The sequence below is a fragment of the Canis lupus genome, chromosome 2 (genome assembly GCF_011100685.1).
Source record: "Canis lupus familiaris isolate Mischka breed German Shepherd chromosome 2, alternate assembly UU_Cfam_GSD_1.0, whole genome shotgun sequence".
NCBI classification, from domain to species: domain Eukaryota; kingdom Metazoa; phylum Chordata; class Mammalia; order Carnivora; family Canidae; genus Canis; species Canis lupus.
This window is the reverse complement of record NC_049223.1, coordinates 47,959,607-47,974,019: the sequence shown is the minus strand read 5'-3', so window position 1 is coordinate 47,974,019 and position 14,413 is coordinate 47,959,607. Positions and strand designations below refer to the sequence as shown.

The window sequence follows — 14,413 nt, the reverse complement described above, 5'->3', positions numbered from 1 at the left end:
TGTACCATAGGTTCTTACTGTCACAAAAGTAAACAAAAGGAAGTTTTTCATTATGGTGAAATCAGTCATTACAGTAAAATTCCATTTTGCTCCATAAAATTGTCTTCTTTTCCTTTTACAGCTTTACTCTAATACATGTGTAAGAAAATTGTGTAATTCAGATAATCAAAGGTTCTATCCTTTCTACTTTAAGCAACTTTCAGTAAATTTTGAAATTTTCAGCCCCATTTCTTAAACATAATGTCATAATATTTACAGATTTAAGGAAAAGTTAGATCTTTATTAATTCTTCTTGCTTTCTAGCCCCTGAAAATTAACAATTATTAGCAACTAATTACTTTGATTAGTCATATAAATATGAAAAGCACTTAAGTAGCTTGGCATACAGCAGGTATTGCTCAATGAAGGCATAGAGCATTTAAGACAAAAATCAAAAAAGAACCAGTTGTACTGAGAAAGAAAATTTTTTTTAATTTATTTTTATTTATTTTTCTTTTTTGAGGAAGAAAATTTTAATTGACATTCTCCTTTGTCTCCTATTCCATTCGGAGCTAAACACCTAGTTAAGGACATTAGGGGTCTATTAAAAATCTCATTCAAGATTCTTTTTAGCTGGCCTACAAAAAAAGGGCCTCTACACAAACTGGGATGGTTGGAATGAAGAAGCAGCAATGGCACAACCCTTTCAGCCCAAGAGTAAAAGGGAAAAGACAGATAATGAAGGAGGAAATCACAAAATTTGTTTAGAAGCACTGTCAACTAGCCTATATAAACAAGTCCTGCCCTGTTTTACATGTCCCAGAAAATACCAACAGCTGTGTGCTCATAGATGGCTCAGATGGAAAAGGAGAAATAATGCAGCAAGTAGGCAAAAGAAAAACTTTTCTTCCACATTTTCTTTTTAAAAATGTGGAGGGAGAAGGGAGACAATTCAGTGAAACAATATAAAAATAAGCTATTTAATGAAACATTTTAGGTACCGGTTCACAAAACCACAAATACTTGCACTTTCTTTTTCTAAACCAGAAGAAACAGTGCCACCCACTGACTGCTGAGTGATTTTTAACCGATAAGTACAAAGACTTCATTCCTTGAATGTCGAAAGGGAACCATTACAGGAATTATTTCTTTTAGCATTTAAAATGTTCCTACACTTTTTTAGCCTCCAGAACACAGTTCTCACAATTTTGTCCTAAGAAACATTACCAATGAGAAACTTTCAAATCAAAGTCTTGTAATTCATCACTAATAGTGAAGCACAAAATTTTACCCATAATCTATAGTGTCAAATCTGCTTAACCTCAATCTCCTCAATAGTCATGAGATGTAAAACATACAAAATCCTATAAAATAAATGAGTCAAATCTTTCAGCAAGTAGCAAGGGGGAAAAAAAGGAAATGAATACTATTCTAAAGTAAAAGATATTTAAAAACTTGACCAAATGTACCCATCTTATTCATTTTTCTGGCTCAAACCACTTGTTAAAGTCTGAACAATGTAGAAAATTTGCTCAAAGTATTGGATGGTACTAAATCACTATTTTTACTTTTCTTAGGTTTGATAAAAGTTAAATGATTATAAACATAATAAGTATCTTTTTACAGATGAATATTCAAGTATTTAGTGATAAATCACCATTAAATCTTTAAATGCTTTAAAACAATTTAGGAAAAAAGGTGAAAAAACAAAAATAGCAAAACATTAACTGCTAAATTTAAGTGATAGGTATGTGGTACTTTATATTTTTCCTTGGCTTTCTGTTATGTTTCAAAAAAGTTTTTAAGTGACAAAAAAAATTTTAAGACAAAATTTAAAAACACATGTATGTTCTTAATGACAAAAACAGTATTTCTTTTGAGAGTTATCAGTTTTCTCTTTAATACAAGGCTTAAATATGAATTTGCTTCCATTTAACCATATATATATATATATATACATATATACATATTTGATATACATATATATATCAAATCACCAAAACATTTCAGACAGAAGCTCTGGTGGGTACAAGATTTATCTCAAAAACAATTTCTAATCAAACTGCCAAAGTCTCTCAACCTGGTATTTATTTACTTTCACTGAAGGACGTTCCGAAAGACTGGTAACAATCTATTATCCACATGTCTTTAAGTAAGCCCTCGTTTTCATTTCATTCTCAAACCTAACACTGGTACAGCTCCGGCCTGGGAAGGTCACTGTGGCCCTCCTTGCAGGTCCTTCAGGCCGTCTAACCCTAGCACAGCCACAGACCTGTGTTCTGCCACTGGGGCCTAAATCTTGTTCTCATGTATCCAAAGAATCACAGTTCATAAAGAAACAGGGAAAGATGAAACTACCTCCTCCCCACTTGGGATCTTAGCTGTGCTCACAGCTAGGTCTCAGCCATCCAATACAGTGACTGCCAGAACAGGAACCCAGTATGTGTCAGATGGACAGAACAAAGAACATTCTCCTTCAAGAACAACTTGCAGAGATTCTAGCAATACATTTTTTTGAGTTTTTATTCTTTTTTCTAAGCCCATTTTTGTAGGACCCAGGTAAGGGTTTGTATACTACAGAAAGGAGAAGCACCATCCTATACAAAAAATCTCCCCTTATGTTCAGTGCATGGCTTTCTTCTTTTTTTTTTCTGGCTCAAGCTAGTCCTGTTGAGTCTTTCTCCTCCCTTAGAAGTTCCCACCAAAAGGTTCTTCTTTCCCTCCTATTAACATAAGCCTAGACACACACATACACACTCAAATCCCCACACAGGGTCAGAGCAGAAATGACCCTTTATAAAATCTGAAGCCATCCTTACATAATGTACTTTAATTTTTTATTTTTTAAAGATTTTTATTCATGAGAGACACACACAGAGAGAGAGAGAAAGAAAAAGAAAGAGAAAAAAGAAAGAGAAAGAGAAAGAGAAAGAGAAAGAGAAAGAGAAAGAGAAAGAGAAAGAGAAAAAGAAAGAGGGAGGGAGAGGTAGAGACACAGGCAGAGGGAGAAGCAGGCTCCACGCAGGGAGCCCGACATGGGTCTCCAGGATCCACAGGTCTCCAGGATCATGCCCCAGGCCGAAGGCGGCGCTAAACCACTAAGCCACTGGAGCTGCCCACATCATGTGCTTTTAAAAGCCAATATAAAATTCGGCAGAGCAAGAGACAAGATCTAGATTCAACATGGCATTTGGTTAGGCAATAAGAATCACCCAAACAAAACCAAAAACAAGCTATTTCACTTATCAAATGATTTACTTCGAAACACATTTATGGGGCACCTGGGTGGCTCAGTTGATTAAGCATCTACCTTTGACTCGAGTCATGATCTCAGGGTCCTGGAATCGAGCCTCGCGTCGGGCTCCCCACCTTGCTGAGAGTGCTTGTCTCTCTTCCTCTCCTCTTCTGCCACTGTCCCTCTCGTGCTCTCATTCTCATTCACTCTCTCTTCCTCAAATAAATAAAATATTTTTTTAAATTTATGTTGTAAGTAAATTTCACTACAATATAATATCCTGAAGGCTAGAGCTATACCATGGAAGTAGCATCTTGGTATTATCACATTTAACATTCATAATTTCAACTACTGGGAAGTTTCCCCTAGGGATTACACCATGAAGTTAGAGATTTCTAAAAAGTAAGTATCAAAGTCTGCTACGAGGCTGAGCAATCTTACACGAACCATCTCAAAGTAGCTATGTGGTTCCATTTTGTTAGCTTATTTAGAAAACATACTAACTCATCAAGAAGACTATTCTGAAGTATGACTGGGCTTTGAACAACATGAGGGTTAGGGGCAACTCCCACTTCCACATGCATTCAAAAATTTGTGAATAACTTCTGACTCCCCCAAAACCTAACTACAAATAGCCTACTGTTGACTGGAAGCATTCCTGGTACCATAAGCAGTGGATTAACCCATGTATTTTGTCTGTCATTTGTATTATACACTGTATTCTTACAATAAATTGAGTTAGAAAAGAGAGAATGTTACTACAAAAATAAGAAAAATACATTTACAGAACTGTACTGTAAAAAACTCTGTAAGTGGACCTGCTCAGTGCAAACCTGTGCTCTGAGGGTCAACTATACTGTAATGTGGTTTTCACATGGCCTCAGTTTTCTCTTACCTTCATCATGCAAACAACATACACGCTGTTTAGTGGGAATTTATTCATCATCAACCCTTCAGTTTTTAAAATTTCTAAGTTTTATTCTTGGCCACATAAACAACCTAACACGTATTTTCTTCTCTGGCAGATTTTAATAGCTTACTAAATGATGTCTGAGGGTTTGTATCTTAGGACTTTCCCCATGAATGCCTTCCATCTCCCTCAGTATTGCATATATTTCTTGTATGTGATAAGCAATCAATTATCTGTTGAATGACTCTGAAGCAGAATGTAAGATTTATTCCTAACTTAGAGCCTAAAAAGAGGTCTAACAAATCATAGAAAATGTCCTTTTCAGAGATTCATACTGAAGTAATTTTGAATGAAAGAAGTAGTCATGATTTGCTCCAGCAAAGAGGAAAAGCAAACAGAGCCACACCTCAGGAAAAAATAAATGTGGATTAAAGGTATATGGAGGTTAGACTGTCCTCTTAGCAAGATTACATTTGAAATTTACTGAACTGTTTATATATCAAAATTACACAGCAAAAATTGACAGGTGTTATGTCAAAAAAATTTTTTTAAAGGGACAAAACTAAATACAAAAAGGTCTTGGCTTTTAGACAAAAACAATATTAAAAATGCTAATATATCTATCTAAATTATGCTGTAACTCCATCTCAAAACTTTCATGGTGCTTACAGAGTTTAACCTAAAGTAATAAAGATTATAAATTCATATAATTACACAACTTTAGAACTGAAAGGATTTTAAAGAATCATAAAATTTAAGTGTCTTGCTCAAAATCCCAAAGCTGCTCTGCTCATAGAGAACAATGGAAAACATTTCTTCTCTGTTAATCTAAATTTCTAAAAAACAAGTGAAATAAGTGAAATATATTGCTTTCAAATGATCTTTTCATGTATTTTTAGGTTTGGATTGCTTCACTTACCACATATACTTTTATGGATTACACATCATGTCTGCAAAATATTAACTGGTTAATACATTTATAATTACATTAGAACTGTGATTTGTACCTTAAATTTCCTTGCTTTCATAGACTTTAGATCTTGATTTCAACAGTTAATATCAGTATTTTTATATTCAGGTTTCTATGAAAGCATACTGTTTTATAGAAAACAAATTATTTTTTGTGTCAAACCAAGCTCAATTTCGTGACTGCAAAGAATTTTCAAATCAATTATTGACTGTAATATGTCCCTCTCAAAAGAACATAATTTATTTAATGTGAAAGAAAAATAAGATACAGTAACTATTGGGACAAACTGAGCAGCAGTTTACATTTTTAAGTGCACACTGCACTACTCTTCTAGAGGAACTAGCTCAACTAAGAGCTTACATTTTTTAGGTGGGAAACTAATTTAGTACATGAAGACCCTCTTAGCAGCATCATAGTAAAAATATTTTTAAAAGAACTTTCTCATACTTCAGATAACCAAAATGAGAGACAGGCTACTTTATTAACTAGCAAAACCGCTTTTTATAATATCTTCCTACATATACCAACTTCAATTAAACTAAACATCTTATACCCCAAACCCATCAGACATGTCTCCTCTTGGGTTCCCCTCTATACTATGCTCCATGTTTCCAGGTTCAGCTGCTCCAGTCAATACTGAAAGATACTAAGCTAATTTTTTTCCAGATGTCTTAAGTTTTACATATCCTCCCAAAACTCCTGCTCTTGAAAGTTTTACACTATGCTACTTCGAAATCTAGAAGGTACTAAGAAAAGTCTCCTATTTATTCATTTAACAAGCAGTTCTTGAGCACCACCTACTTCTATGCATTCTTCTGGGCTTAACAACAAGACTATAACAATAAAGGCTACAAATCCTCTCTCATGAAGCTCATGGTATAGTGGGTCTCAGAAAGATAAGTCAACAATTTTAAAGTCAGCGCTATGGAATAAGTACTGTGCTGGAAGTATACACAAGATGCTAGGAAGACCTATATTTTACAGTGTATAGAGAGGAAACAGCCTCAAACTACAAGAAAACTGACCAAGAAAGTAGAAGGAGTCAGAAAGCTAACAACACAAAGAAGTTATCTAGAATACAGCCTCTTATTAGATACAATTTGTAGAGCCTTCTTAGGCTAAATATAAATTATCCCTAAAAACTGTAAAGCAACATATTAGAATACAACCTGAGAAAACTGAACTATAAATTCAAACTTCTAAAGAAGGTACTCTTTCATAAAATCATTGCAACCCTCAACCTTCTAGACATTTGACTTGGGAAAACAGCCAATGTAAAAGTAAGTGGAAGAGTGTAAGATTGAGATAAATGTGTGCAAAATCAGCAAGAAATTCACAGCAAGACCGGAGAGAATAAACAGTCCATTTCTTAAATCTTCGTTGGGTATCAAGCAAAAGCAATAAGGACTTAAAAAGCAACCTTCAACAAAAAAGAATTTCTCTTATACTCAACATCCTTGGATAAACCTAATATTGGCTATTTTTAAAGACTTTTTTTAAAGATTTTATTTATTTATTCATGAGAGACTGAGAGAGAGAGAGTGCGCATAAGCATGAGTTGGGGGGCAGAGTGTAAGGAGAACAGTGGAGGGAGAGGAGGAGCAGAGGGAGAAGCAGACTCCTTATTGAACAGGGAGCTCAACTGGGGGGCTTGATCCCAGGACACCCAGGACCACGACCTGAGCCAAAGGCAAACACTTACCAACCGAGCCCCCAGGTACCTCTAACATTGGCTACTTAAACTGACTAAGTTAAAAGTAGATAACCTAATGTGATCATGGCATATCTCTGGTATATGTGATAATTATCTGGAAGTCTGTTAGAAAAGCAAATTCCCAAATTATATCCTCAAAGCAAGGATTACAAAGGCAAATACTATTAAAAATACTATGAGACTAGTTATATGGTGCAGTCCAAAACATTAGGTTGAACAATATGAAAACCACAACTTTAATAAGGTAAAAATAATCAAATACAAAAATGTCAAAGCAAGCAAGTGAACAAGGTGAAGTCTTTTCAGCAAATGATGCTAAGACACCCAATAAAGGGCTCTCACCAGTTATGTCAGACTCCTTCCCACATCTGCCCTACATACATCAATTATCCAGGAACGTCAATTTTAACGTTCTATACTTCAACTCTATCTCTCACAAATGTCTACTTTATCACAGCTTCTTTTTTCCATCTGAACTTCAAAATCCTCAAAACAGTCTCTGCCTTCAGACCATTTTCTACCAACCAATCCCTGCTTACTGGCAACTAAGCAATATTACTTGTCATATCAGTAGCCAATTTAAAATCTTTTTACAGACATTTTTATACCAGTAGCAGTTTTCATAATCAAATTTATGTTAAATCACTTACATCATAAAACAATTTTCTATCAGCAGCCAGACGTTTGGAAGCCAGAGTCTTGGTAACATGATAGAAGGTAAGTAATGCTCTGTGCTGTCGAAGATCATCTTGGACTTTCACAGATTCTATAAGAGTGGGAATCAGTTCAGGCCACTGTCTAGGACAGTCCAGTCGAGCAACTTTTGCAATCAGCACTGCAATCTGAGTTGCAATCTAAAGAGAAAAAAATTAATCATCAGAAATACACATATGTAAGCAAATCAACAGATAAGAAATGAATTCACAGTTGAAAATTATCTTTTGGTTAGTTAAGACATCCGACAAAATGTGAGTAAAATTACTTAAGACGGTGGTTCACAAAGTATGGTCTAGAGAGGAGCAGGTTAAGACCTTTTTAGAGGTCTGCGAGGTCCTCCCTTTCCCTCATTCATCAGTATGAAGCTAGATTTTCTTAATATAACTTTTCCCCAAATAATACATTCTAACGGAGTAAATGAAGAAGCAGATATGAAAATCTAGATGTCTTCTTTTAAATACTCAGACACTATGGAGATATGCAAAAAAGCACAATAAGGATACTCTTCTCCTTAAATATTTGTTGAACTATGGTTCATTTTCTAAAATTCTATTATGTTAACAATTAGTGGTTTTATTATTTTTAGTTAATATAGTTTTAAAATTTTATTTATTTATTCATAACAGACGCAGAGAGAGGCAGAGAGGCAGGCAGAGACAGAGGCAGAGGGAGAAGCAGGTTCCTCACAGGAAACCTGATGCAGGACTTGATCCCCGAACTCCTGGATCATGCCCTGAAGACAAAGGCAGATGCTCAACTGCTGAGCTACTGAGGCGTCCCTTTAGTTAATATTTTTAAATTTCTGTCTTAACTACTAACACAGTAAATAACAACAGATATAACACTTTTGAAATATTCAAGTTAAAATAAGTGTAGTAAACAATATCGTATAAAAATTTAAGAAATTTTTGTAACCATAAGCAAAACTTCTAAAAAAATATCTCACTCTAAAGGAAAGAAAAAAAAATTGAATTGTGTAATCTATTAACTAACCAACTCAGGGTATACAGTGAGAACTGAAAATATGATGGATGAAGGAAACAGACAAGATATCCTGTAGTTTAAAAAAAAAGGAGGGCAGCCCCGGTGGCTCAGTGGTTTGGCGCCTGCCTTCAGCCCAGGGCGTGATCCTGGAGTCCCAGGATCGAGTCCCATGTCGGGCTCCCTGCATGGAGCCTGCTTCTCTCTCTGCCTGTGTCTGCCTCTCTCTTTCTCTCTCTGTCATGAATAAATAAATAAAATCTTTAAAAAAAAAAAAAAAAAAGAAAAGGAGAGGAGAGGAGAGGAGGAAATAACATAAATCATTAAAATTAATTTCTAAAACTACAAACACAGAGATACTTGCTTTCAATAGCGTGTATCTTAAAATGACTTCTGAATTTTAAAACACTACCCAAATATCACCAAATTTCTTAACAGTTAGAACTGAATCTGAAAATTTTAAACCCATAAACATCACAAATGGACATCATAAAATTTCATCTTTAGTGACAAAAAACAAACGTTGTTTGGGAAAGAAGTAAAAATTAAGGCAAAAGAAACAATATTTAGCATTTGTTTTCTCACTAACCTGGTTTACTGGTTCATTGAAGTTGGTGATTAGCCCTGCACGCAATGTAGACTTCTCCTCCTCTGAGAGAGCACTGCAAAAAGATTTATTTATTATACAAGAGAATGCTACCTAACTATAAATACTGGTAAACACTATTTGAATTTTAACAATCAAAAGCCTTTCAAACAAAGGATCCTGATTAGTTTGGGAAAATAAATAGAATTATTTCCTTCTTTTTTTTTTTTAAGATTTTATTCATTTATTCATGGGAGACACAGAGAGAGAGGCAGAGACACAGGCAGAGCGAGAAGCAGGTTCCCCGTGAGGAGCCCGATATGGGACTCAATCCCAGAACCCCGGATCACAACCTGACCAACCACTGAGCCACCAGGTGTCCCTAAATAGAATTATTTCCAATACTTATAATATTGGCACATCAAGTAATTCATAAGCATAAAATTTCCTTCATGATTCAATAAATATGAACCATAAAATAGTAAATAGGAAATAAGACAAACCTAGAGTAAGAAATGTAGTATTTTGATGTTTGCTTTTATTGATGTAAAAATAGTCACCCAAAAAGAAAAAATTAATAGCTGATATAAGAAATGCATATGAGTAAATATTAAGTCCTACACTGACTTCTTTTATAAAATCTGAGTGGTTATTCTATGGGGTAAGAACGATCAGGAATCAGAAGATATCTGGGATGAAAGACTTATTAGAAATCAACTAGTTTAAAACCTAGGGCCTTCAGAACAAGCAAATCCCTGATAATCGTCTTCATTTTAGACTTCTAGCCTCCTGAACTGTGAGAGAATACAATTCTATTGCTTTAAGTCACCTAGTATCTGGTAATTAATGATGGCACAATCTAAGAAACTAACGCAGCATCTAAAAACAATGTAGGCAGCCAGGACTTAAAAAACGGGCATCTTAGAAAGAAGGGAAAGAGCTATGCTCAACCAGTACATTTCTCCCTGAGGTATTTGCCTACAAAAAAATCAAGGTGAGAGCAGCAGCTACAAGACATAATAAGCAAGGAAGAGATTTCATCAGGTCTCAGGGCTGGAAAAACAAAAACTGAAGTTCAGGGCCAACCAAAAGGCAATACTTTGATAAACACCCAAAGTTTGCTGCTGAAACCTTAAGATAGCTAAAAATTTGGATTAAGAGCAAACCAGAAAGAGACCACCTTCAACTAAATCAAGGATGAAGTCATATCCTATATGCCTGCCTGGAAAAAAAATTAAATTCTCTTTGGAGAAAAAAATCAAAATTCCAAGTCTCTCCAATTTTCTTTTTTTTTTTTTTTAAGATTTTATTCATTTATTCATGAGAGACACAGAGAGAGGGGCAGAGACACAGGCAGAGGGAGGAGCAGGCTCCATGCAGGGAGCCCTAGTGGGACCCAATCCTGGGACTCCAGTATCACACCCTGAGCCGAAAGCAGATGCTCAACCACTGAGCCACCCAGGCATCCTTCTCCAATTTTCCTTAAACAATGTTTAGCATTCAGTCAAAACCTATCAGGCACAATACAAACCAAGTAAAAATTATTAAAATCAAAACACAAATAGAAAAAGAAATATAAACATTGTAATTAACAAAATCACTCTTAAAATGATTATGATTAAATTGTCCAAGAACACAAGGTGAAAACTGTATTATTTCACTACAGAAGTGGAATTTGTTTTTTAAAAAAATAACAAAGGGAGCAGCACCTGGGTAGCTCAGTCAGTTGAGCATCTGCTCTCAGCTAGATGATCCCAGGGTCATGGGATCAAGTCTTGCTCTCAGCTAGATGATCCCAGGGTCATGGGATCAAGTCTTGCATCAGACTCCCTGATCAGTATGGAGTCTGCTTCTGCCTCTGCCTCTCCCCCTACTTTCTGTTCTCTCTCCCTCATTCTCCTTTCAAATAAATAAATAAGATCTTAAAAAAAAAAATACCAAAGGGAAATCCTAGAACTGATTTAAAAAAAAAAAAAAAAAAAGGCAAAACAAAAAGGTAACAAACTTGAAGAAAGGTCAGTGGAAAATACCCAGATTAAAATATGAGAAAAAAACACTTCTAAGAGCACCTGGCTGGCTCAGTCGGTAGAACATGTGATTCTTCCTCTCTAAGTCATGAGTTCAAGCCCCACAATGGGTGTAGAGTTTACTAAAAAAAAAAAAAAAAAAACGCAATCAAGGTGAACAGGAGAAGAAAAATAGAAAATGAAAATAACTAAAGGAATGCACTGACACTAGCAAGCATAATAACATTCACTTTATAGGGATCCCAGAAAGAGAAGAGAGAAAAGAGGGCAGAAAATGTATTTGAAGTAGCAGCTGAGAACTTCCTGAATCTAGGGAAACAGATATCCAGACCCAGAAGACACAGAGGGCCCCCAAAAGAAACAACCCAAAGAGATCCATGCCAAGACAAATACTAATTAAAATGGCAAAAAAGCTGTAAGATGAGATCAGTAAAATCAGCAAGAAAAAAGAAAAGTTACATACAAGGGAGACCCCACAAGGTTATAAATAGGGGATTTTTCAGCAGAAACTCAACAGGCCAGAGAAAGTGGCATGATATATTCAAAATGATAAAAAGAAAAAAAAAAAAAAAAAAACTGCAATCAAGACGCTACCCAGTCAGGCTGTCACTCAGAATAGGAGAGTAAAGAGTTTCCCAGACAAAAGTTAAAGAAATTCATGAACACTAAACCAGCCCTACAAGAAATGTTAAAGTGGACTCCTTGAGTAAAAAAGAAAGACCTTAGGTTGGAGTAAGCAAAGTGGGACAGACAAAAGCAGTAAAATTAAGTGTATCTATAAATATCAGTCAAGGGATTCACAAAATAAAAGGATGTAACGTATGACACTATATACTTAAAACGTGGAGAGGGGAGTTGTAAGAACAGGTTCAAACTTAAGCAACCATCAACTTACGATAGACTGCTATATGCAGAAGACATCACATGTAAACGTAATGGTAATCACAAATCATAAAACGGTAACAGATATCCAAAAAATAAAGAGAAAGAAAACAAGTTTATCACTAAAGAAAGCCAGCATACCATGAAAGAAAGAGAAGAATAGAGAACTACAAAAACAACTACAACACAAGTAACAAAATGGCAATAAGTACATTTATCTATGAATAATTACTTTAAATGCAAATGGACTAAACACTCCACAATCAAAAGTCATAAGGTGACAAAATGGATAAAAAAGTAACACCAATCTATATGCTGCCTACCAGAGACTTCTTTCAGACCTGAAGACGCGTGTATTGAAAGTAAAGGGATAGAAAAGTATTTATCAAGCAAATGGTTGTCAAAAGAAAGCTAGAATACTTCTATCAAACAAGAAAGACTCTAAAACAAACCCTGTAACAAGAGACAAAGGAGGACAGTTTGTAGTCATAAAAGGAACAATCCAACGAGATATGACAAGGGGCACTTGGGTGGCTCAGTGTGTTAAGAGGCTGCCTTCAGCTCAGATTATGGTACCAGGGTCCTGGGATCAAGCCCCATGTTGGGCTCCCTGATCAGCAGGGAGTGTGCTTCTCTCTCTCTCCCTCTTCCTCTATCACCCACCCCCAGCTCATGCTCTCTCTCATGCTCTCTTGCAATGCGTACTCTCTCTCAAATAAATAAATATAATTTTTTTTAAATGTGACAATTGTAAATATTTATGGGAGTATCCAAATACTTAAAGCAGCTAATAACAAATATAAAGGACAGAACGGACAGTAATATAATTAACAGTAAGGGACTTTAACATCCCACTTATATCAATGGACAGATAATCCAGAGAGAAAATCAACAAGGAAACAGTGGTTCTAAATGAGACACTAGATCCAACAGACCTAACAGATATATTCAGAACATTCCATTCTAAAGCAGAACATTTTTTTCAAGTGCACATGGAATGTGATCTCCAGAACAGATCATCTACTAGGTCATAAAACAAGCCTCAACAAATTCAAAAAGACTTAAGTCATAGCATGCATCTTTTCTAACCACAATGCTATGAAACTAGAAATTAATCACAAGAAGAAATCTAGAAAGAACACAAGTACAGGGAAGTTAAATAACATACTTCTAAACAATGAATGGGTCAACCAAGAAACTAAAGAGGAAATAAAATATATATACATATATATAGACATTAAAATGAGAAACACAATGGTCCAAAATCTTTGGGATACAGCAAAAGTTCTAAGAGGGAAGTTACAGTCACACAGGCTGACCTCAAGAAGCAAGAAAAGTCTCAACTGAGGAACCTAACCTTACATCTAAAGGCGCTAAAAAACAAACAAACAAACAAACAAACCTAACAAAACCCCAAGTTATAGAAGGAAGAAAATAAAATAAAGACTGGAGCAGGAATAAATGAAACAGAAACTAAAAAAACAGAACACATCAATGAAACCAAGAGCCGGTCCTTTGAAAAAAAAAAAAAAAATCAACAAAATTAACACTAAAAAAAAAAAAAAAAAAAAAAAATTCCAATCAATGGGCAGAAGACATGAAAAGAGATTTCTCCAAAGACATACAGATGGCCAAAAGACACACAAAAAGATGCCCAATATCCCTAATTATCAGAGAAATGCAAATCAAAACCACACTGACCACACTGAAATTTCACCTCTCATATGGGTAAGAATGGTTAAAATCAGAAACACAGGTAACAACTATAGAGGACGTAGAGAAAAAGGAACCCTTGTACACTGTTGGTGGGAATGCAAATTGGTGCAGACACAGTAGAAAACAGTATAGTGTTTCCACAAAAAATTAAACACAGAATTACCATATGATCCAGTAATTCCACTACTGGCTAGTCACCCAAAGATTACAGACACAAACTTGAAAAGTTATTTGCACCCCTATGTTTAATGCAGCATTATTTCTAATAGCCAAATTACAGAAGCAGCCCAAGTGTTCAAAGAAAGATGACTTGATAAAAATATTGTAAGTACATACACACAAAATAGAAAATTAGCCATAAAAAAGAATGAAATCTTGACATTTACAACAACATGGATGAATCTAGAGAGTATAATGCTAAGCAAAACAAGCCAGTTTGAGAAAGACAAATAGTATAGTTTCACTCATACGTGAAATTTAAGAAACAAAACTAAGAACAAGAGAGACCAATCAAGGAACAGTCTTAACTATGGATAACAGACTGGTAGTTACTACAGATGAAGAGAATGGGGGAATGGATGGTATGATTACGGTAAAGGGTTAGTTAGATTAAGATTTTTACACTTATCATGAAGCACTGAGTAATATGTATAATTGCTGAATCACTATATTATACATCTGAAAATAATTTAACAC

The 14,413-nt window shown here is 35.1% G+C and overlaps 1 protein-coding gene across 3 annotated transcripts in view; it reads right to left on the bottom strand.

Moving 5' to 3' along the window:
* IPO11 (importin 11) overlaps positions 1 to 14,413 on the bottom strand; it is a 200,996-nt gene that overhangs the window by 154,690 nt on the left and 31,893 nt on the right. For all 3 annotated transcript variants that reach the window (XR_005355599.1, XM_038530704.1, XM_038530703.1), the window contains exons 4-5: positions 9,096 to 9,168; positions 7,459 to 7,662 (exon numbers count right to left, since the gene is read on the bottom strand). Coding sequence is in view for 2 of the 3 variants with exons in the window: in XM_038530704.1 (XP_038386632.1) it covers positions 7,459 to 7,662; positions 9,096 to 9,168 (277 nt within the window). In the remaining variant the exon portion in view is untranslated. The remainder of the gene's footprint in view (positions 1 to 7,458; positions 7,663 to 9,095; positions 9,169 to 14,413) is intronic.